This window comes from Coregonus lavaretus (assembly GCF_964263955.1).
Source record: "Coregonus lavaretus genome assembly, chromosome: 8".
NCBI classification, from domain to species: Eukaryota; Metazoa; Chordata; class Actinopteri; order Salmoniformes; family Salmonidae; genus Coregonus; species Coregonus lavaretus.
The window spans coordinates 30,946,070-30,970,012 of NC_139995.1; the positions used below are offsets into that span (position 1 = coordinate 30,946,070).

General features: G+C 46.8%; 2 protein-coding genes across 2 annotated transcripts in view; one reads left to right on the forward strand and one right to left on the reverse strand.

Annotated features, from left to right (window-relative positions):
• Nucleotides 1–23,943, forward strand: part of LOC311134381 (FYVE, RhoGEF and PH domain-containing protein 5-like) — a 44,135-nt gene that overhangs the window by 889 nt on the left and 19,303 nt on the right. The window contains exons 2-7 of the mRNA XM_084168037.1: nt 2,755–5,542; nt 15,018–15,174; nt 15,292–15,350; nt 15,525–15,555; nt 16,666–16,817; nt 17,088–17,244. Coding sequence (XP_084024163.1) covers nt 2,755–5,542; nt 15,018–15,174; nt 15,292–15,350; nt 15,525–15,555; nt 16,666–16,817; nt 17,088–17,244 — 3,344 coding nt within the window. The remainder of the gene's footprint in view (nt 1–2,754; nt 5,543–15,017; nt 15,175–15,291; nt 15,351–15,524; nt 15,556–16,665; nt 16,818–17,087; nt 17,245–23,943) is intronic.
• On the reverse strand, nt 17,927–21,635 carry LOC311133398 (uncharacterized protein; the record flags this gene model as incomplete). Its single annotated transcript, XM_084166897.1, has 4 exons — nt 17,927–18,465; nt 20,493–20,902; nt 21,124–21,227; nt 21,627–21,635. 4 exons carry the CDS (start codon nt 21,633–21,635, stop codon nt 17,960–17,962), a joined length of 1,029 nt encoding a protein of 342 aa, XP_084023023.1. The 3' UTR covers nt 17,927–17,959.

A 23,943-nucleotide genomic window follows, 5' to 3' on the forward strand; every position in this document is an offset into this window, starting at 1 on the left:
TTAGCTCAGATCTGGTCTGGTCCGGGCTGACTAAATTTGGACTTGTTTGGGGGCGAAGCTCATTAGAATAACACCCAGCATGCTTTGCATGTGTTTGTTTCTACATTTACATTTTGTTAATTCAGCAGACGCTCCAGAGCGACTTACAGTCAGTGCATTCAACTAAGATAGATAAACAACAACATATCAAATCAAATGTTATTTGTCAAATGCTCCGAATACAACAGGTGTAGACCTTACCATGAAATGCTTACTTACGAGCCCTTAACCAACAATGCAGTTCAAGAAATAGAGTTAAGAAAATATTTACTAAATAAAATAAAGTAAAAAGTAACGCAATAAAGTAACAATAACGAGGCTATATACAGGGGGTCAATGTGCTGTGGTACAGGTTAGTCAAGGTAATTTGTACATGTAGGTAGGGGGGGGGGGTTGATGCAAATAGTCCAGGTGGCCATTTGATTAATTGTTCAGCAGTCTTATGGCTTGGGGGTAGAAGCTGTTAAGGAGCCTTTTGGACCTAGACTTGGCGCTCCTGTACCGCTTGTCGCGTGGTAACAGAGAGAACAGTCTATGACTTGGGTGACGAGTCTTTGACAGTTATTTGGGCGTTCCTCTGACAGTATATAGGTCCTGGATGGCAGGAAGCTTGGCCCCAGTGATGTACTGGGCTGTACGCATTACCCTCTGTAGTGCCTTACAGTCGGATGCTGAGTAGTTGCCATACTAGGTGGTGATGCAACCGGTCAGGATGCTCTCGATGGTGCAGCTATATAACTTCTTGAGGATCTGGGGACCCATGCCAAAAGGCGTTGTCCTGCCCTCTTCACAACTTTCTTGGTGTGTTTGGACCATGATAGTTTGTTGGTGATGTGGACACCAAGGAACTTGAAACTCTCGACCTGCTCCATGATCATCTCCTTTGTCTTGCTCACATTGAGGGAGAGGTTGTTGTCCTGGCACGACACTGCCAGGTCTCTGACCTCCTCCCTATAGGCTGTCTCATCGTTGTCGGTGATCAGGCCTACCACTGTTGTGTCGTCAGCAAACTTAATGATGGTGTTGGAGTCGTGCTTGGCCACGCAGTCGTGGGTGAACAGGGAGTACAGGAGAGGACTGAGCACGCACCCCTTAGGGGCCCCCGTGTTGAGGATCAGTGTGGCAGATGTGTTGTTGCCTACCCTTACCACCTGGCCTGTCAGGAAGTCCAGGATCCAGTTGCAGAGGGAGGTGTTTAGTCCAAGGGTCCTTAGCTTAGTGATAAGCTTTGTGGGCACTATGGTGTTGAACGCTGAGCTATAGTCAATGAAAAGCATTCTCACATAGGTGTTCCTTTTGTCCAGGTGGGAAAGGGCAGTGTGGGTGCGATTGAGATTGCGTCATCTGTGGATCTGTTGGGGCGCTATGTGAATCGGAGTGGGTCTAGTGTTTCCGGGATGATGGTGTTGATGTGAGCCATGACCAGCCTTTCAAAGCACTTCATGGCTACCGACGTGAGTGCTACGGGGCGGGAATCATTTAGGCTGGTTACCTTTGCTTTCTTGGCACAGGGACTATGGTGGTCTGCTTGAAACATGTAGATATTACAGACTCAGTCAGGGAGAGGTTGAAAATGTCAGTGAAGACACTTGCCAGTGGTCCGCGCATGCTCCTGGTAATCCGTCTGGCCCCGTGGCCTTGTGAATATTGACCTGTTTAAAGGTCTTGCTCACATCGGCTACGGAGAGCGTGATCACACGTCTGGAACAGCTGGTGCTCTCATGCATGCTTCAGTGTTGCTTGCTTCGAAGCGAGCATAAAATGCATTTAGCCCGTCTCGCGTCACTGGGCAGCTCGCGGCTGGGTTTCCCTTTGTAGTCCGTAATAGTTTGCAAGCCCTGCCATATCCAACGAGCGTCAGAGCCGATGTAGTAGGATTCAATCTTAGTCCTGTATTGACGCTTTGCCTGATATATAGTGTATAGCTAATATATCTAGGATAATAGATATATCTAAACACATGAGTGATGAGGATTTTATTGACACCAGATATTCTTTTGATAATGCCCATTATTGATTTATGACAAGGTTGTCAATGGCATTAGACCAATTAGTGAAAAAAATATCAGAATTGGGCTGCCTCTCTAAACACAGCCTATGATGCATGTCACATTGCAGCTTTATGGAGAATCTGATTGGTTCTTCATGGTCCAGCCAGGGATGCTGTTTTCCTCAGGGGATGGAGAGGAGATCATATAGTTGATTGATCTATTGAGGTCATGTTTGACCAGTTGTGCTGTCATGTGTTTTCTTTTGTATTTTGTTGTTTTGTCCTTTGATACTCACACCTTCAAAGGAGCAAAAACTGTCTGAGAGGGGCTTCTCTCCAGTGAAACACAGGAAGTGACTTGGGGGAAATCCTTTAATAAATCCTTTAGGGTTGTAACTTTTGTCCCTCTAAGAAAAGTGTCCACATTCAATATCCTTCCCAGGTGTCCTATCTGTTTAAAGGCTTGGCTATCACAATACAAAGATAGAAACAACTTAGACTATGCTTTTCACAATTAAATGAGGGATATGAGGTAGTGATGAATGTTGTTTTAAAGATAGCCTACAACATTTCAATCTCTTCTGACTCTATATGGATTGTTCCTTGCTCCTAGTTAATCGTTTTTTTGTGCAGACTGCTAACCTCATGATTCCTCCCCTGTATGTTTTGAATATTCAGTTTCTGATTGAAGTTGCTAATGATGATCTTTTTTGTTTTGTTTTCAGATTTTAAGAAACCTCCTATTGCTCCTAAACCAAAGCTTGTGAGTCACCTCACCTTCAAGCTGCCTTCCCCACTCATGTCCCGGCCCTGCTCCTCAGCCAGGGGCCCCAAACCTCCCATCGCCCCCAAACCCAAAGTACCACATGACCTTGAGGGGCGTGACTCTTCCCTGCTCTCCAACAACAGCCAGGAGGGGTACACCAACGGGGACATGCTGCCCTCAGATGAGGAGCTGGACCAGGAGAACGAGCCGGAGGACACTCTGAGTGGAGGGGAGGGGCTAGAGGAGGAGGAACCAGTGGAACCTCAGTATTACTCAGACGCTCTCAGTTCAGGGGTCAACGAGAATGGGTATGAAGAGCAAAGGGAACAGGAGGAGAAGATGATGCAGGAGGAAGAGGAGGACTGTAGGTTAACTGACAGCGTTCAAACAGAGGAGGTGGATTCTCTGGAAATGCTGGGGGTCAGTAATGCTGGATTCACAATTGACTCAGTGGACACGGTGGAGAAGATTGATACGGACATCACTGATGACATTGACGCTGAGGGCAGCTATGCAGGCGAGGCGCTGGCCGACAAAGATGGCCTCTCAGTGTGTGACCTCTCCATAACCAGCATTGAGGAGGAGGAGGCAGCATGCTACCCCTGTGAAACTGGGCCTGGGCAAGAGGAGAGGGATGTAGAGGAGGAGAGGGAGCAGGAAGAGGAGTGCCGAAGAGAGGAAGAAGAAGAAGCAGCTAATAGCACAGCAGATGCAGTAACAGTATCTATTTCTGAGGAACCCATAGCTCTCCTTGTCAAAGACAACATAGAGGACCTTGTTACAAAAGAGCCTTCATCCTTCAAGGAGGAGGATGAGGAGGAAGCAGAAGAATCCTTACCTAACCCTGGTAGTCCTCACAATGTCCTACAGGACGATGGATATGATGTAATTGGTCCCTCAAATGAGAGAGTAGGAAGGTGCCAACCATATTCCATCATTGATGAAGACCCCATGACTATTCAGTACAGTATTGAAGAAGGTGAGTGCCAACAAAGCCACCATGAAGCAAAACAACTCTTTGACACAGAGGAGGAAGCAGCTGACCCCAGCCTGGAGCCTTATTACATCTCAACTGAGGACATTGTGAACCTAGAGCAGAGCCCCACAGAGGGTAAAGGTCACGGATCGGCAGAGAGTGAGAGCACTTCGGAGGAATCTTCACTGGCCACCACAGAGATCACGGAACCCAGTGAGTACGCAGCCATAGGTGATGATGACTCGCTGTGTGATGACTCTGACGACATGGGGAAGATTGAGTGTGTCTCCTCTGAGGACTACGTTGAGATAGACGACGATGACGATGATGATGATGACAGGGAGAACATGACAGGTTCATGTCAGAAAAGGACGCCTGGATTCCAGACAGTGGAGGCTTTCCTGAACCAGAGTAACAACCAGCCCCGTTTCAGGCTGGTGTCCATCTCTTTGCCAGCGGACACAGACACCTCCCAGGCCTTGTTGTTCTCTGACAGCCAGCTGCTCTCCCCAGATGACTCTGATGTGTTCAGGGACGAGGAAGATCTAGAGGGCCACATCGTTCCCTACCTGGATGAGACCACAGACACAGAAGACAACCTCAGTGATGAGCATGTCTACGAAGAGGCCGGCCTGGACTCAGAGGGGGAGAATTTCCTGCCTTTTGACAGGAAGTCCATTGTCACCAGGTCCCGGTCGCTGTCGGGGAAAGTGCCTGGTTACGTGCCTGAGACGGTTCCAGAGGAGGCGGGTTCAGAGTTCCACGTTCAGAAATACTGCGAGGTGGGATTGGACCGGAGGGGACCCGCGTTGAGCAGCAGCCCCATGTTAAACTCAACCCGGGCCAAGAGCTCATCCAAACCACATCGCTTTCTTCTGTACCCCCGCTCCTTCTCCATGGAGGCACGGGACCTGCCCCTAAGTGTGTACAGGGAGGGCCAGGGTTTCTTGGAGGAGACGGGGGAGGACAGCCTCTCCCTGCCGTGTGTCACGGGCTCTTCTGGAAGCTTCTCCCAGCGAAGCCCCCTGCCCTCCAGCGGCCTGTCCACTCCTACATCAATGGTGGACATCCCTCCTCCCTTTGAGCTGGCCTACATCACCAAGAAGCCCATCACCAAGAGCTCCCCGTCCCTGTTCATCGAGGGAGAATCCCCAGACAGGCAGAAGAAGAAGAAGTCCTCCTTCAAGCGTTTCCTGATGCTGAAGTTAAGGAGAAAGACGGAGAGCAAGCTGGTGGTGGATGTCAACGTGTCCTCCTCGAGGTCCTCCTCTGAGTCCAGCCACCACGGCATTGCCAAGGTCCTTGATTTAGACAGGCGCAGCACAGGCAGCTCCCCGCAGGTCAAGTCCTGGAAAGTCAGTAAGCCCCAGCGCTCTCCTGAGTCCCCATCCACCTTTCTGTTCTATAAGGACGGGAAAAGAAAAGGGGGTTCTGTGGCCTTCCTCAACCGCAGCGTGGCCCGGGTAGAGTCCTTCGAGGATCGCACTCTCGCCCCCTTCACCCCCCTTCCCCTGACTAAACCCCGCTCCATCTCCTTCCCCAACGCTGACACATCAGACTACGAGAACATCCCAGCCCAGACCCTCAACTCCGACTATGAGAACATCCAGATCCCCTCTCGGAGGCCTGTACGACCGGGGACCTTTGCAGAGTTCTTTGATCATCAGAGTCGGGTGCTGTCTTCTGCCAATGAGACTGATGGTTACGTGGATATGAGTAGCTTCCCTAGGTTTGAGAGAAAAGCTCAGTCGCCTGAGCAGGAGCCTGAAAGGTATGGGGACATTTTTGTTTATACCTTGAACGTAACTTTTACTTTTGACTTGGATTTCAAGTTGTTTTATTTGTGTGTGTGCATGCGTGTGTGTGTGCGAAATGTAAATCTAGTAGTTCAGACTTGATTTTCCCCTACGAAAATGTATCAACCTCTACATAAATGTCCATTAATTATAATCCATATAATAATTCACATTTCCTGTTGTAGCAAACTGGCTGAAATTAAGATCCTATATCTGTAGAGGGGGTAAATCATTGAGGAACGAACATAACAATTCATTTGGGCAGGTCATAATTTTTCTGTCTTGGATGGCTACCTAAGGGATACGGTAGGGGAGAGTGGGGTAAGTTGAGCCAAAGGGGTAAGTTGAGCCACCATTGCTTGTAGGAAACCATACACAAAATTCATAATTTGACCAAATATTTAGGAAGATGTCATCATTTCATGGAGTCTGTGAAGGAAGAAACCACATGGAAAAAGTGGTAATCAAGTTCGTAAAAAAAAAACATATTTTCACCAAGTCAAATTAATTTATTGTGTTGGCGTTTCATGATGCTTGTATCTTAACCAAAGTAGATAATTTTAAGATTGTTCTATACATCAGTTGGGGTCTTTAAGCTTCAATATGAGGTCCTAAACCTAGCATGGGCTAATATAGTCAAAATGTTTGCCTTGGGGTAAGTTGAGCCAATGGTTGAGCCAATGGCAAGTTGAGAAAATGGAAGTGTTTTCTTCGCAGGCATTATTGCTGGGATATGAGGTAACAATAGGGCCTGGCCTATTTTAAACATTTTTGAAAAAAGTACAAAGTGTTTGTTAGGTGTTAAGCCTGTGTTAAAAGATGCTTAAAATTATTAAAAGACAAAAAAGCGTTTGTGATTGTGTTGAATTGTATTTGGGAAATAAGAATAGACATGGTTTTAAAAAGGTAGTGGTATTATTTCATTCAGTACAGAAAAGTGTAGGCGGCTTAACTTACCCTGTACCGCTGCACAACTTACCCCATACCCTTTTTTTGGACAAGCTACGTTTTCAAAACGGTAATGTTTAAATTAATTCTGATTATTTCCAGGGATACACAACATCCTGAAATATATGTAGATATCTTTGTTAGAAAGAATACTATATTTATCTTGATGGAGTGATGCTGAATGAAATTGTATTTTCGACATACCCAACTCTCCCCTACCTAGGAGTCCCATGGTTGGGGGGACTGGACAGTGGACAAGGGATTCTGTTTTGTTGGGCAAGCTGAGTCCATGTGTGAAATTCAGAGTATTCTCCTCACACCTCCACCGTTGTTATGGTATATTGCAGGTATAATCTCCAGTGCTGGGCTGACATTAACCCACCCCACCCCCCTTGCATCCCCACAGTACTGCACCCTTATTATACAGACCTCCCCAGATTATTAATTGTCAGAGCATTTTGGAGTCATCCCTCTTCCCTCCAGCCAATCAGAAACAGGATTGGGAGATGCAATCTCAGTGTTCTGTGTGCTCTATGATGTGTTGCCCTCAGCAACGCTGTATAGTAGCCACGTTTACTATTCTGGAGGTGCATGGGAGGTAATCACAAGGTTGTTTTGATACACAGGACTCTGGGAATCCTTTGAATTGGTGATGCTATTGCATGTTGTTGCATCCTAAGAATCCAAATGATGTTCAGTTCACATTAAGATTATACATTGGCACTAAGACATTTCAAATGAAATTGTTTGCAAATAAAGGGTCAGAGATCCACTGCCTGTACCAACCACACAGGTCTTACTGTATTTTACTCTCACATTTGAACTGATATGGGTTTAGACTGCACATTTTGGTTTTCTTTATTGTACATAGCAGGCTATTTGGCTGTTGATCAGTTTGTAATGGTCAGGAGGATCAGACTGTAGTTTCTGTTTGAGGTTGGTCAACAGCGGTCAGGGGCTCTGTCTGTAGGTGTTGGGTGGAGGTTGGTCAACAGTGGTCCGGGGCTATGTCTGTAGGTTCTAGCTGAAGGTTAGCAACAGCGAACGGGGACTCTGCCTGTAGGTGTTGGGTGGAGGTTGGTCAGCAGCGGTCAGGGGCTATGTCTGTAAGTGTTGGGTGGTGGTTGGTCAACAGTGGTCCGGGGCTATGTCTGTAGGTTCTAGCTGAAGGTTAGCAACAGCGAACGGGGACTCTGCCTGTAGGTGTTGGGTGGAGGTTGGTCAGCAGCGGTCAGGGGCTCTGTCTGTAGGTGTTGGGTGGAGGTTGGTCAGCAGCGGTCAGGGGCTCTGTCTGTAGGTGTTGGGTGGTGGTTGGTCAGCAGCGGTCAGGGTCTCTGTCTGTAGGTGTTGGGTGGTGGTTGGTCAGCAGTGGTCAGGGGCTCTGTCTGTAGGTGTTGGGTGGAGGTTGGTCAGCAGCGGTCAGGGGCTCTGTCTGTAGGTGTTGGGTGGTGGTTGGTCAGCAGCGGTCAGGGTCTCTGTCTGTAGGTGTTGGGTGGTGGTTGGTCAGCAGCGGTCAGGGGCTCTGTCTGTAGGTGTTGGGTGGAGGTTGGTCAGCAGCGGTCAGGGGCTCTGTCTGTAGGTGTTGGGTGGATGTTAGTCAGCAGCGGTCAGGGGCTCTGTCTGTAGGTGTTGGGTAGAGGTTGGTCAGCAGCGGTCAGGGGCTCTGTCTGTAGGCTAGGTGTTGGCTGGAGGAAGGTCTGGGTGTGGGGCCTGTGAGGTCATTGCCAGGTCATCCCTGGGAGGAATTGTCCTGCCTTTGAGAGTCCACTTCCCTGTTTTTTGGGGAAATGCCGGACAAGCGAGGGGGTGGAGTACTATACCTCAACTGGCGTGCTTCAAGTTTAGGTGTAAAAGTAGGGTGACCTAACACCTCAAGTAGCCTGGGTGCCAGACTGCTTAAGCCAATATGTGGTTGTCTTGACTTGTTTGTGGTGTTTCATGCAGAAACAGTCAGACACCTCTTGTGATAGCATTAATAGCACAGCACTGAACACACTGAGGCACAAGTCTTCTTTACATGTATATTCACTATTTTAGCCACTGTAGAATAATTACTATCCCATAAACCAAATCCTTCAGTATATTGAAGGTCATTGAGCAGTGTCCACTCAACCTCCCGCTATCAGCAGAAGGAACAAATAGGTTCACAAAGAGCCCGGGGAAGCATGTAAGAATCATTTTTTATCTCCTTTTGTAATTTTCCACAGTAGATTTAGCCTTTGGCTGTCCTAAAACATCATAGCACAAAGGCTGCAGATACTGGGATGCTATTGCCTTGAGTTGCCAGAGGGCAAGTTGTAACATGCTGAGATTAAGTGGTCTAAGGCACTGCATCGCAGTGCTAGCTGTGCCACTAGAGATCCTGGTTTGAATCCAGGCTCTGTCGTAGCCGGCCGCGACCGGGAGACCCATGGGGCGGCGCAGAATTGGCCCAGCGTTGTCCAGGGTAGGGGAGGGAATGGCCGGCAGGGATGTAGCTCAGTTGGTAGAGCATGGCGTTTGCATGCTCTACCCACGGGGGGCCAGTATGAAAAATAAAAAAATAATGTATGCACTCACTAACTGTAAGTCGCTCTGGATAAGAGCGTCTGCTAAATGACTAAAATGTTAATGGTCCGATTTGGTCCATGACACTAGCATTAACTGAGAAGGTACTAATCTGCTATATTTATATATTCTTACTGTTATAGTGGAACAATACAATTTAATCAGCAGTTATGGTCCAATATACTGAACAAAAATATAAATGCAACATGCAACAATTTCAAAGATTTTACTGAGTTACAGTTCACATGAGGAAATCAGTCAATTGAAATAAGTAAATTAGGCATCTGTTGGTCACAGATACCTTTAAAAAATGGGCCTCACAATGGGCCTCAGGATCTCGTCACGGTATTTCTGTGCATTCAAATAGCCATCGATGCAATTGTGTTCGTTGTCCGTAGCTTATGCCTGCCCATACCATAACCCCACCGCCACTATGGGGCACTCTGTTCACAACGTTGATATCAGCAAACCGCTCGCCCACACGATGCCATGTGGTCTGCGGTTGTGAGGCCAGTTGGACGTACTGCCAAATTCTCTAAAACGACGTTGGATGTGGCTTATGGTAGAGAAATGAACATTAAATTCTCTGGCAACAGCTCTGGTGGACATTCCTGCAGTCAGCATGCCAATTGCATGCTCCCTCAACACTTGAGACATCTGTGGCATTGTGTTGTGTGACAAAACTGCACATTTTATGTGGCCTTTTATTGTCCCCAGCACAAGGTGCACCTGTGTAATGATCATGCTGTTTAATCAGCTTCTTGATATGCCACACCTGTCAGGTGGATGGATTATCTTGGCAAAGGAGAAATGCTCACTAACAGGGATGTAAATAAGCTTTTTGTGCGTAAGGAACATTTCTGGGATATTTTATTTCAGCTCATGAATCATGGGACCAACACTTTACATGTTGCGTTTATATTTTTGTTCAGTGTAGTAACTTCCTATTTGTGAGATGCAAAGAATGGAACCCTCTACATGTTGTTTAGGTTTTTTGAGAATCTTCTAATGTACATTTCAGTGGTGTTAAACCCATTGGAGCATGCAGTGAAGCACAGCATTCACACTGTCACAGCAATAAGAAGCACTGGGGTCTGCCACACTGCTAACTCAAGGATGTGTTATCATCAGAGCATTAGCGCACACTCCCTACTGAGCCGCAATCATTAGCATATCCACCCAGGCTACCAGCAGAAGTGCATCTGTCAGCATGTACCATCCCATCCCACTGATGCTGGGCCATGGCCTGGGTATGGCTGTGTCGCTGGAGGCACTATAGAAGGTTTATTGGTCTCTCCCCACACTTGTCATAATTTCCCATTCAGGCTATCCATACTTCTGATGGTCCTCCACATACTGTAACTTTGCTATTATTACAGCAGTATTTTAACATGGAGGCATATAAAGTCAACTCAGACGGTTGAGTGCAATTCATCTGCGTCATATATCTCACAGATAAAGCTTTATGGAGAGAGGAGAGTAGGACTGCTCTGACTAAGAGACAAATTATGTGGAGGAATCTGAAATTCACTGTGTACAAAATATTCACCCTCTCAATGGCACACATGCACAATCCAGGTCTTAATTGTCTCAAGGCTTAAAAATCCTTCTTTAACCTGTCTCCTCCGCTTCATCTACAATGATTAAAGTGGATTTAACAGGTGACATCAATAAGGGATCATAGCTTTCACCTGGATTCATCTGGTCAGTCTATGTCATGAAAAGAGCAGGTGTTCCTAATGTTTTGTGCACTCAGTGTATTGATACAACTTTATAGACTTTGTATCAATGTAAATGCTGTATAAAGATAAGACTTCATGTTGTGGTCTGTAGATAAAGACATTAATGATGGAAACGCCATAGAGCGAGCTGGAGTGGGCAGATAGAATCTTGAAACATTTCTCTAACAACCTCATTGTTCTCTTCCTGAACAAATGGTTTTTAATTTGTTTATCTAAGAGCCTTTGAGTTTTATGAGCCATTCATCAGCTGATGATACCGTGGCCTATGAGAGATCACTCTGGGGTTGATTCATCCTCCTTTCCATTGATCAGACATGTTCCTCTTCATTTCCTATAAAGAAGCGTTACTAGACCTCTCTGTGTTGGTTTGGAAATGGACACTAGCTGAAGACAAGCTGTGTCTCACTGGGTCTCCCACCTTCATATTAATCTCAATAATGTTTTTTATGTTGTATTTTTTTATCTGTCTAACAATCAGAGTTTTGTCTTTTATGGATTTGATCCACTGCCCATCTGTGGCGTGTGATTTGGAAGGAGTCAGGCGCAGGAGGGTAAATCACAGAATAAAGGTTTATTCCGTATATATGTCGATACAAAGTACAAGGAGCTCCACCGAGCTCATATAACCTCCACAATAAACAATCACACACAAAGACAAGGGGGCAGAGGGAACACTTATACAGGTACTGATGAGGGGAATTGAAACCAGGTGTGTGTAATAAACAAGACAAAACAAATGGAATGATGAGATGAAGAGCGGCAGTGGCTAGAAGGCCGGTGACGACGAACGCCGAAGCCTGCCCTAACAAGGAGAGGAGGCAGCTTCGGAGGAAGTCGTGACAGTACCCCCCCAGGATGGAACGGACAAAGTTTGCTGGGGCCCCTTCGATGTCCAGAGGGGGCGGAGGGACCTCCCGCACCTCAGACTCCTGGAGCGGACCAGCCACCACAGGCCTGATGAGAGACACATGAAACGAGGGGTTAATACGGTAATCTCGAGGGAGTAGTAACCTATAGGTAACCTCGTTGATTCTCCTCAGGACTTTGAACGGCCCCACAAACCGCGGGCTCAGCTTCCGGCAGGGCAGGCGGAGAGGCAGATTCCGGGTCGAGAGCCAGAACCGATCACCTGGTACAAAAACCGGGGCCTCACTGCGGTGGCGGTCAGTGTTGGCCTTCTGGTGACACACGGCGCGCTGGAGGTGAACGTGAGCAGCGAACCGGCTGATAACCTAAGACACATTGAAAGGGAGTTAGGTTAGTGGAGGAGTGATGAAGAGAGTTATGGGCATATTCGGCCTATGGCAAGAACACCGACCACTCCCCCGGCCGGTCCTGGCAGTAGGACCGCAGGAACCTACCCACATCTTGATTCACCCATTCCACCTGCCCATTAGACTCGGGGTGAAACCCAGAGGTCAGGTTGACCGAGACCCCCAGACGTTCCATCAACGCTTTCCAGACCCTGGATGTGAACTGGGGACCCCGGTCAGACACTATATCCTCTGGCACCCCATAGTGCCGGAAGACGTGAGTAAACAGGGCCTCCGCCGTCTGCAGGGCCGTGGGGAGACCGGGCAGAGGAAGGAGGCGGAAGGCTTTTGAAAAGCAGTCCACAACGACCAGGATGGTGGTGTTACCCTGAGAGAGGGGAAGATCGGTTAGAAAGTCAATACACAGGTGGGACCATGGCCGTTGTGGAACTGGTAAGGGCTGTAACTTACCCGCTGGGAGGTGCCTAGGTGCCTTACTCTGGGCGCACACCGAGCAGGAGGAGACATACACCCTCACGTCCTTTGTCAAGATAGGCCACCAGTACTTTCTGGTCAGGCAGCGCACTGTACGACCGATACCTGGGTGACCAGAGGAGGGAGATGTGTGGGCCCAATAGATCAGACGGTCACGGACAAAAGACGGCACGTACTGCAGCCGAGCTGTCATCGATGTAGACCACTACACCATGACCAAGCATGTCCCGAAACACCTCGTTCACAAAGGACTGGAAAACGGATGGAGCATTCATCAAACAGGCATTACCAGGTATTGCCCCGTGGTTGTGCTGAATGCTGTCTTCCATTCGTCCCCCTCTCGGACACGCACCAGGTTATATGCACTCCGGAGATCTAATTTTGTGAAAAAGCGCGCCCCATGCATTGACTCGATCACAGATGGGATGAGGGGCAGAGGATAACTATAACGTATTGTCCCCTTGATCAATGCTCAGTAATCAATTTACGGGCGCAGACCTCTGTCTTTCTTCTTCACAAAAAAGAAACTCGAGGAGGCGGGCGAAGTGGAGGGACGTATGAACTCCTGGTGCAGGGACTCGGATGTCTCCATCGCTTCCGTTTCAGCCTGTGACAGGGGATATACATGAATCCTGGGAGGCACAGCGTCTACTCGAAGGTTTATCGCGCAATCCCCCCCGCCCCGATGAGGCGGTAATTTGGTTGCCTGCGTTTTGGAAAACGTGTGCGCCAAATTGAGGTATTCGGGGTGGATGCGCACGGTGGAGGAAGTCTCTGGACTTTCCACCGTGGTTGCACCAACAGAAACAGCTAGGCACTCTCGCGACAACCCTGTGAGAACCCTCTGTGGCCATGAAAAAGTGGGGTTGTGTAGTGCTAACCAGGGAAGACCCAACACAACAGGGAAATCGGGGGACAAAATAATAAAAAATGTGACGTGCTCTCAATGGGTCCTTTGGGTAACCATCATGACTGGTGCTGTAACTTCCCTAACGAACCCTGACCCTAATGGTCAACTGTCAAGTGCTTTGATGGGCAGTGGAGTGGATAGGGGAACCAATGGAATACCTAGACTTAGAGCTAACGACCTGTCCATAAAGTTCCCAGCTGCCCCTGGTAGTCAGGGAAGGTGACGTGTATGGTGCAGTGTGCAGCAGAGGGCTCTGACCGAGTGTGGGTTTGCGCTACCTGGGGTGATGCGAGAGTGCCCTGCCTGCCGCCTCCAGACCCGGAAGAACCCTCACGACAGCGTGCAGTATAATGTCCTCTTCTGCCACAAGAGTGACACTGAAGCTGTCCTCCTCCGTTCTCCCGGATCGTTGCCCCACCCAGCTCTATCGGAATGGACTCCGAGTTGCAGGGGGGGGTGAAATGGGCAAGCCACTCCCAGGACGTCCTCTAGCAGCCAGCAGGTTGTCCAACCGGATGGCGATGTCCACCAGCTGGTCGAAGGTTAACATGGCAGGCTAGCTCCCTTTTGACGTCCTCTTGCAGGCTGCACCGGAATCCGTCGATCAGGGCCCGCTCATTCCACCCGGACTCAGCCGCTAGGGTCCGAAACTCCAGGGCGAAGTCCTGCTCGGTCCTCGTCCCCTGCCCTGAAGAGGTGAGCGAACTCCCTGTAGGTGTCCAACGCGGTTCCTCCTTCTCTCCAGACCCCGTTGGCCCACTCCAGGGCTTTCCCCGAGAGGCAGGAGACGAGAGCGGACACCTTCTCCCGCTCCAATGGAGCCGGGCTGATGTTCACGAAGTAGAGGTCCAGCTGCAGGAGGAATCCCTGGCAGCGGGCAGCCGTCCCGTCAAACTCCCTCGGTCGGGATAGATGAATCCCTCGGGGTGATGGAGTGTGGGTGGCCGGATCCGGTCGCTCAGCTGGTCCCGACGGGCCGGGTCCTCTCCTCTCCAGGCGTTGGACGACCTGGAGAACCCAATCCATCGCTTTTCCCAAGCTGGCTAGAATCCTGGAATGCTCGTGGACCCGTGTCACGACTCCAGGCATGGGCTCTTCTACTACTGACCCCATAGTGGGTGTGTGATTCTGTGGCGTGTGATTTGGAAGGAGTCAGGCGCAGGAGGGTTAATCACAGAATAAACGTTTATTCCGTATATATGTCGATACAAAGTACAAGGAGCTCCACGACGACGAACGCCGAAGCCTGCCCGAACAAGGAGAGGCAGCTTCGGAGGAAGTCGTGACACCATCAGATGAATTACAGCTTCATAACGCCTCCCTGTAAATGTACTTTGGTTTAGTAATAACTTTGATGGGTTTAGGACTGCCCCCCCAGCTAAACAATGGATATATACTGAGTGTATAAAACATTAAGAACACCTTCCTAATATTGAGTTGTTGACCTGTGTGTGTTTGTTGACCTGTGTGTGTTTGGTGACCTGTGTGTGTTTGGTGACCTGTGTGTGAAGAGTATGAACTACACTATACTGATACTCTGATTCTGTCATCTCAGTGCCTATACAGAAGCCTACACCATGTGCTCCATAGCTGTTGGTCCCCCTGGTGGGACAGGGGGTGAGGCGGGGGGAGGGACAACTGGGGAGGAGGACCAAGGATGCACCTCTGAGGAGGAGGAGGAGGGAGGAGCAGATAACACATATGACAGACAGGTGAGGCTTCAGAACCTTTGAGACTGCTTGAGTGTTCAAAAATAAGTTAAGATATTGCTATTGTATAATGTTTGCTATTCAACAGAGATTTGTTACTGATAATGTAGTTCTTTACAGAGCGATGGTCGATCCAGAGCCTTCTACATTGCCAAAGAGCTGGTGGACACTGAGAGACTGTGAGTGGCCTGAGAATCACATAGAACACTAATGATCAGCCTCATTGTAACTCTGTAACTCTGTAACATTGTCGTGTCCCTTTCACCTTGTTCTGTCACCTTAATAACCTGTAAATTAATGCATATTTACATTTGTCTGCACATGGAAACCTGACACAATTTCTCTCTCTGCAGACATGTGAAAGCCCTCAAGCTTCTCCAGGAGGTAAGTATCAAGAAGTCTTTGAACCAGACATGTTTTCATAGATGGATTTCCCCTTACCTTCATGGAGCAAAATCTGCTCCAAGAAAGCTACCTGTCGTCTTTTAGTGCCCCTATGAGCTGGGAAGGAGAGAGATACAAAAGATGTGGAGTAAGGGTTAGGATGGCGATCTTCAGTGATATGTTTGGTACTTGGTACAACAGTACAGTAGTGGGTACACTAGCAGCCATGAGTTCAGATCCTGGCAGACAGTATTTCTTTGTCTGTGGAATGTCAAATCATGTGAATCACTCAGACAAGATAGAATCATTGGGATGGCTTTGAATTATGTAATGGAGGGTTACCCACAGACTGGAGAGCAGCGCTGTCTGCACTAGCTGTGGATGAGTTTTTAGCAGCAGAGCAACTATCCTATTTTAAGGGAGAGTAAGTGGTTCATTGCACATTTCAAGACAAAGGCAAGGGATTTGGAATGCAACCCTTCTGGGGTCAAAGTTAATCTCGGTGCACTTCTCTCTGCATTACATCACAACGCCCTGTCTGTCATCCCTCTCCTGAGAAACCAGGCTGGGGTTGGTGCTTTAAAAAGTGGGTCAGCTCATCATGGTTAATGGAATGACACAGCAATTTTAGTCTGTATTATTTCTGGGTGAGAACAAGAGAACCTGGAGTGTGCAATTGTTGTGATTAGAGACGTAATTGTAAGATGTAATGAAAATTCCATCACAAAATGTGGCAATGCCCCTATTGCAGTCATTGACAGGGTACTGCACTATACTACTGTATATGTAGGCAAGTAAACATACATGTACCATAGCAGGCCTACATTTTATGGCTTATGGAGATAATCTAATGCTCTGGCTCTGTACATTATATGAGCTAACTGGCTGCCTCGTGCAATCATTAGCAGTCTGTCAAAAAAATAGACATCATGACAGACTGACAGACCGACATAATGCTCACTGAATCGGAAATTCACATTTTTGTTGTGTGAATGGAGTACTCTTCCAGCCGTAGGACTGGAAGCACTGATTGACTTCATACAATGACTGTGTGTCATGTACAGTATTTTAATAACCCATATGATCAAATCATCTTCATCTCTGTGTCAGGACTTCAGGGAGGCGGTGGGGGCTGCAGTAGGGGATGAGGGGGATCCTGTGCTGGAGGAGGAGAGGCTGAGGGAGATCCTCAACGAGCTGCCTGATGTTTACACTCTGCACCGCAGAATCCTCACCGAGTTAGAGAACCGCATCCGACAGTGGTGAGACATTGCAGAACCCACACCACACACACACACACACACACACACACACACACACACACACACACACACACACACACACACACACACACACACACAGCCAACACATACAGTACTCATGACCGACAGAACACACATTAATGCAGCACAGAGGTCATTCATCAGATCAGATGGTCCATGTGTCTGCTGCATACTGAGCACAGTGTCTAGTGTGCACTCCTTCATTTTACTCCGTTTCTTTTCTTCATCCCATTCTTTCTCTTACTTCAGGGAGGAGAGCCAGAGGATTGCGGATGTCATCCTATCCAGGAAGTTTGAGTTTGTGGTCTTCACGACCTACATCGGTCACTACGACCGCAGCATGAGCCTGCTGGACGAGAGCTGCCGGACCTCACCCGCCTTCTCAGCCATCGTCAGCCAGTATGAGGTCAGACAGCAGGGCTGTTTAAAGTCAAGTGAGGACTGTTCATAGCAGATAGACTGTTTGAATAAGATCAGAGAAGACAGGGGAGGGTTTCTCTTAGGTTTCTCTCTGTATGCAGACCCTGAAGCCACAGTGAGCTATTTGTGAGTCAGTTTCAGCTTTCCGTGCATAGTGTTAGATGAGTGTGAGAATGTCATGCTATGCCACCTAAACCACATCCTGTGGCAGGGAACTGCAGGCCATAATTTTGTCTCTGCTGAAGATGGACTTTCCTGCGGAATATCATATTTACATTTACATTTACATTTACATTATTTAGCAGACGCTCTTATCCAGAGCGACTTACAGGAGCAATTAGCCATGATAGAGTAGTTACAGGTTCTGCATCACCATTAAATATTATAATCATTTTTTTACCATTTTTCACTTTTACGAGTGCATAGCATTGCTTTATTCAATCCAGCGAGAACTCAAGGTGACATTGTTGGTTTGCCAGTTCTACACACAATGTATACAAAGTACTGTACTTAAAATGAAGAATCAAATCACCGATAAAAATAAATCCAAAGTAACCTTTTCCTTGTGAGTTAAGAGTATATAAAAGTATATTCCATGGAGAAGCTAACAAAGACAATTCACTCAAGGTCTTAAACTCTTTACAAAAGTGTGCGTCAACAGTTGCTCTGTTGTGGCACCCTGTGTCAGAAGCAGAGAGGTGTCAAAGCTCGATCCCCCTCTGTTTGAAGAGCTCCTCTAGGTGTCCCTCCAGTGCTGGGTTGGTCCCCCTTAGCCCTCTCACTACCTGGGCTGCCCACACAAAGTACTCCTGAACACGCTCTGCCGTCCAACCTGTGGGCGTGCAGCGGTTGATGTCCCTTAGGTTGTACAGTTTGTCAGCCAGTTTGACCAATTTGGCCTGGTGGCTGGCGTGAGGTGCGTACTCCACCTGCTGACGCTTTGTCTCCTCCTTGGACAGCGCCTTGTCGTCTGTCACTTCCTGGACAAGCCGTGCCACCGTTTGCCCAAAGACAGCCTGTAGCTCTCCTATGCTGGTGTCAGTGTCCTCCACTGTGTCATGGAGCAAAGCTGCTTGCAAAACTTCAATGTCTGTGATCCCACCTTCATGGCTTAGGATCCTTGCCACTCCTATTGGGTGGGTGATATATGGGGTTTTTTCAGCATCTTTACGTTGTTGATTGCGGTGTTTTTCAGCAGCGAAGTTGACTGTCTTTTAATCAGGTGTTTGTTGATTACATAGTTTAATTTCCAGTTCTTATTCTATGCAGTATGCACCCATACACATGGTACATTTTATTTGACTAATGACAGATAATAACCCAGTGTCTTAGAACTTAGCACAAACACAGTTTACATCATTTACTTGTTTTATTTAAAAGAGAACTCAATACAATAAAAGCCATATTAGCTGTATGCTTTGAGAAAATCTACCCACTTAACGACACCCACTTAACTTAGTTTTAAAAAGGACACATATCAGAAATAGACCTTAATGTACCAAACTAAAGATAGATAAAACCTGATATACAGTATCATAGAACAAAAAAAAGACACTTAGCTTTTGGCCCTAAAAAAATAAGTATAAAAAACAACTAAATATGCAAAATGTAGGCATAATCTTAAAGTTATCTGATATTGACAGTTTCAGTTTGATTAACATAATTCACATCATCAGACTGTGACTGTTTGACATCTGGTCCTACTGCTCTGCTCCTCTTCTTCAGTAACAATGCTATAACCACAATGACTGCTATAACCACAATGACTGCTATAGCCACAATGACTGCTATAACCACAATGACTGCTATAGCCACAATGGCTGCTATAACCACAATGACTGCTATAACCACAATGACTGCTATAACCACAATGACTGCTATAACCACAATGACTGCTATGACCACAATGACTGCTATAACCACAATGACTGCTATAACCACAATGACTGCTATAACCACAATGACTGATATAACCACAATGACTGCTATGACCACAATGACTGTTATAACCACAATGACTGCTATGACCCCAATGATTGTTATAACCACAATGACTGTTATAACCACAATGACTGCTATGACCACAATGACTGTTATAACCACAATGACTGCTATAACCACAATGACTGCTATAACCACAATGACTGCTATAACTACAATGTCTGTTATAACCACAATGACTGCTATGACCACAATGACTGTTATAACCACAATGACTGCTATGACCCCAATGACTGTTATAACCACAATGACTGCTATAACCACAATGACTGTTATAACCACAATGACTGTTATAACTACAATGACTGTTATAACCACAATGACTGCTATGACCCCAATGACTGTTTTAACCACAATGACTGCTATAACCACAATGACTGCTATGACCACAATGACTGTTATAACCACAATGACTGCTATAACCACAATGACTGTTATAACCACAATGACTGCTATGACCACAATGACTGTTATAACCACAATGACTGCTCTGACCACAATGACTGTTATAACCACAATGACTGCTATGACCCCAATGACTGTTATAACCACAATGACTGCTATAACCACAATGACTGTTATAACCACAATGACTGCTATAACCACAATGACTGTTATAACTACAATGACTGTTATAACCACAATGACTGCTATGACCCCAATGACTGTTTTAACCACAATGACTGATATAACCACAATGACTGTTATAACCACAATGACTGCTATGACCACAATGACCACAATGAGCGCTGGCACAATACCAAAGGGGAAGTACAGGAGGGGTCTGGTCTCTGTTAAAAACGTTAGTGTACATACAATATCAAGCCATGTGTATGTGTGTAAAATAGGTCCTTCTGAAATGGTATTATAATGTTCTCATGGAGTTGCTATATCATAATGAGTATATAATTATGCATTGGCACTTACCTACGATTGTTGGTTGGGTGGTTGTTGTTGGTTGGTTGGGTAGTTGTTGGTTGGGTGGTAGTTGTTGTTGGTTGGGTGGTGTTATTTTGTATTTTTGCATTTATTAGGGATCCCCAGTAGCTGTTGCCAAAGCAGCAGCTACTCTTCCTGGGGTCCAAACACATTAAAGCACTTACATTACATATAAAACAAAATATAAAACAGTACATCATATAACATTATTACACCACTATCTATCTACAATACAAAATGTATAATACCACCAAACAACAATATTACAATGTATGCGTATGCGTGTGTCTGTACATTTGTGTGTGTCTCTGCTTGGGTGGTGGTTGTTGTTGGTTGGGTGGTTGTTGTTGGTTGGGTGGTGGTTGTTGTTGATGGTTGGGTTGTAGGTGTTAGTTGGGTGGTGGTTGTTGTTGGTTGGGTGGTTGTTGTTGGTTGGGTGGTTGTTGTTGGTTGGGTGGTGGTTGTTGTTGGTTGGGTGGTTGTTGTTGGTTGGGTGGTTGTTGTTGGTTGGGTGGTGGTTGTTGTTGGTTGGGTGGTTGTTGTTGGTTGGGTGGTTGTTGTTGGTTGGGTGGTTGTTGTTGTTGGTTGGGTGGTTGTTGTTGGTTGGGTGGTGGTTGTTGTTGGTTGGGTGGTGGTTATTGTTGGTTGGGTGGTGGTTGTTGTTGGTTGGGGGGTGGTTGTTGTTGGTTGGGTGGTGGTTGTTGCTGGTTGGGTGGTGGTTGTTGTTGGTTGGGTGGTTGTTGTTGGTCGGGGGGCCAGTATGAAAATGTATGCACTCACTTAACTGTAAGTCGCTCTGGATAAGAGCGTCTGCTAAATGACTAAAATGTAAATGTAAATGTAAATGTTGGGTGGTGGTTGTTGTTGGTTGGGTGGTGGTTGTTTTTGTTGGTTGGATGGTGGTTGTTGTTGGTTGGGTGGTTACGGTTGGTTGGGTGGTGGTTGTTGTTGGTTGGGTGGTTGTTGTTGGTTGGGGGGTTGTTGTTGGTTGGGTGGCTGTTGTTGGTTTGGTGGTTGGTATGGGTTGGTCTATTCATGTGAGAGGAGATTATCAATGTTTTTACCCAGGGCAGAAGCACTTATACAGAGGCAACAGGTATGACTGGCCACTTTCTAGATTCAAGATATTTCAATGCCTTTCAAATTATAATCATTGTGATGAGTGTTTATGAAGACACTGTGTTTGGTCTAGTAGGCTACACTCAATGCTACTGCCAGATCAGGGACAGAGCTGTATGATAATGGCTTTGGTCAGGGAGTCAGATAGAGGCCCTGTATTTTAGTGACAATTGACATCCTTTGCAGAAGTGTTTTGTAATCATGATGTCTTGACTTTCTAATGGATTTGGTGTAAAATTGATTATTTAAAATGAAATTAAATATACATACAAATAAATGAAAAGGGTAGATCAGAATCAGGTGTCTTACCTTTAACATGATGAGTGATGTCTCTGTATTCTCTATTATTGATTATAAACTGGGTGGTTGGAGCCCTGAATGCTGATTGGCTGACAGCCGTGGTATATCAGACCATATTCCAATTTGTATGACAAAACATTTATTTTTACTGCTCTAATTACGTTGGTAACCAGTTTATAATAGCAATAAGACTCCTCTGGGGTTTGTGGTATATGGCCAATATACGACGGCTAAGGGCTGTATCCAGGCACTCTGCGTTGCGTCGTGCGTAAGAACAGTCCTTAGCCGTGGTATATTGGCCATATACCACACCCCCTCATGCCTTACTGCTTAATTATACACCTGTAATCTCCCTGATCCTCATCAGTGAGGTGTGAGAGGAGGACAGAGAGGTTTCCAGGAGAGTTCTCAGTATCAAACATCTCCACTCTGCTTAACACTTTTTTTATTTGTTTTACTTTGCATTGTTGGTTAAGGGCTTGTAAGTAAGCATCTCACTGTAATGTCTACACCTGTTGTATTCGGCGCATGTGGCAAATACATTTTTGATTTGATTTGATTTGTAGAGATCACTCTCGGTTAATGAAGTCTCAGGTCTCTGTCCATCCTAGAGTTTAGTCCTTGTGATGCTGTCAGGTTTAGTCTGAGAGTCAGTACAGGAGCAGGGCAGGAGAACAGACTGGCCTGGTGATCTAACTATATCCAGCTGGGTAGAGGAGTCTGACAAAGTGCAGCCTGTTGAAGCAAAGAGCAATGTATTAGGGGACACTTACTTTTTCAATTGTAAATCATTACATTTACATTTACATTTTCGTCATTTAGCAGACGCTCTTATCTGCTAAATGACTAAAATGTAAAGTAAATTTGTGTGTGGGGGGGGTAGAAGGATTACTTTATCCTATCCCAGGTATTCCTTAAAGAGGTGGGGTTTCAAGTGTCTCCGGAAGGTGGTGAGTGACTCCGCTGTCCTGGCGTCGTGAGGGAGCTTGTTCCACCATTGGGGTGCCAGAGCAGCGAACAGTTTTGACTGGGCTGAGCGGGAACTGTGCTTCCGTAGAGGTAGGGGGGCCAGCAGGCCAGAGGTGGATGAACACAATGCCCTCGTTTGGGTGTAGGGACTGATCAGAGCCTGAAGGTATGGAGGTGCCGTTCCCCTCACAGCTCCGTAGGCAAGCACCATGGTCTTGTAGCAGATGCGAGCTTCAACTGGAAGCCAGTGGAGTGTGCGGAGGAGCGGGGTGACGTGAGAGAACTTGTGAAGGTTGAACACCAGACGGGCTGCGGCGTTCTGGATGAGTTGTAGGGGTTTAATGGCACAGGCAGGGAGCCCAGCCAACAGCGAGTTGCAGTAATCCAGACGGGAGATGACAAGTGCCTGGATTAGGACCTGTGCCGCTTCCTGTGTAAGGCAGGGTCGTACTCTGCGAATGTTGTAGAGCATGAACCTACAGGATCGGGTCACCGCCTTGATGTTAGCGGAGAACGACAGGGTGTTGTCCAGGATCACGCCAAGGCTCTTTGCACTCTGGGAGGAGGACACAACGGAGTTGTCAACCGTGATGGCGAGATCATGGAATGGGCAGTCCTTCCCCGGGAGGAAGAGCAGCTCTGTCTTGCCGAGGTTCAGCTTGAGGTGGTGATCCGTCATCCACACTGATATGTCTGCCAGACATGCAGAGATGCGATTCGCCACCTGGTTATCAGAAGGGGGAAAGGAGAAGATTAATTGTGTGTCGTCTGCGTAGCAATGAAATCAAAACTACAAGCTATCATGAACACCTTCAACCACCCCATTACTAACAATTCTACCACTTCTGCTGTTTATCTTTAATAACTGTCTAAAACAGCTGGTATATTTAAGACTTTTTTGTTTACTTTATAGAGATGCTTACTCTCTGCTGTTGCTTCCTGTTTTACTTTCCATAACGAGTGATGTAAGACTTATATGAGCTGCATCTCTTACCTTTAACATAACATAGTCTAATGTCTCTATTCTGTGTCACTGATTCTACACCTCTACAACCCCGTATCCCCCTCAGAGAGGCGTGAGAGGAGGACAGAGAGATTCCCAGGAGAGTTATCATTAAAGATCTACACTCTGCATCTGTAGAGGCTATGCTGAGTCTGAGGACTCTGGATGATATCACAGTCAACCTAACTCATCCTAGTTGAGTCCATGTGAAGCTAGGAGGTTTAGCCTGGGGTTCAATACAGGAGCAGGGCAGGAGAACAGACTGGCTTGGAGAGGCAGTGATCTCCATTTGAGGATTGTTAGTGCCTGACAGCATGAAAGCCTGTAGAGACACAGAGCACATTATATTTTGTC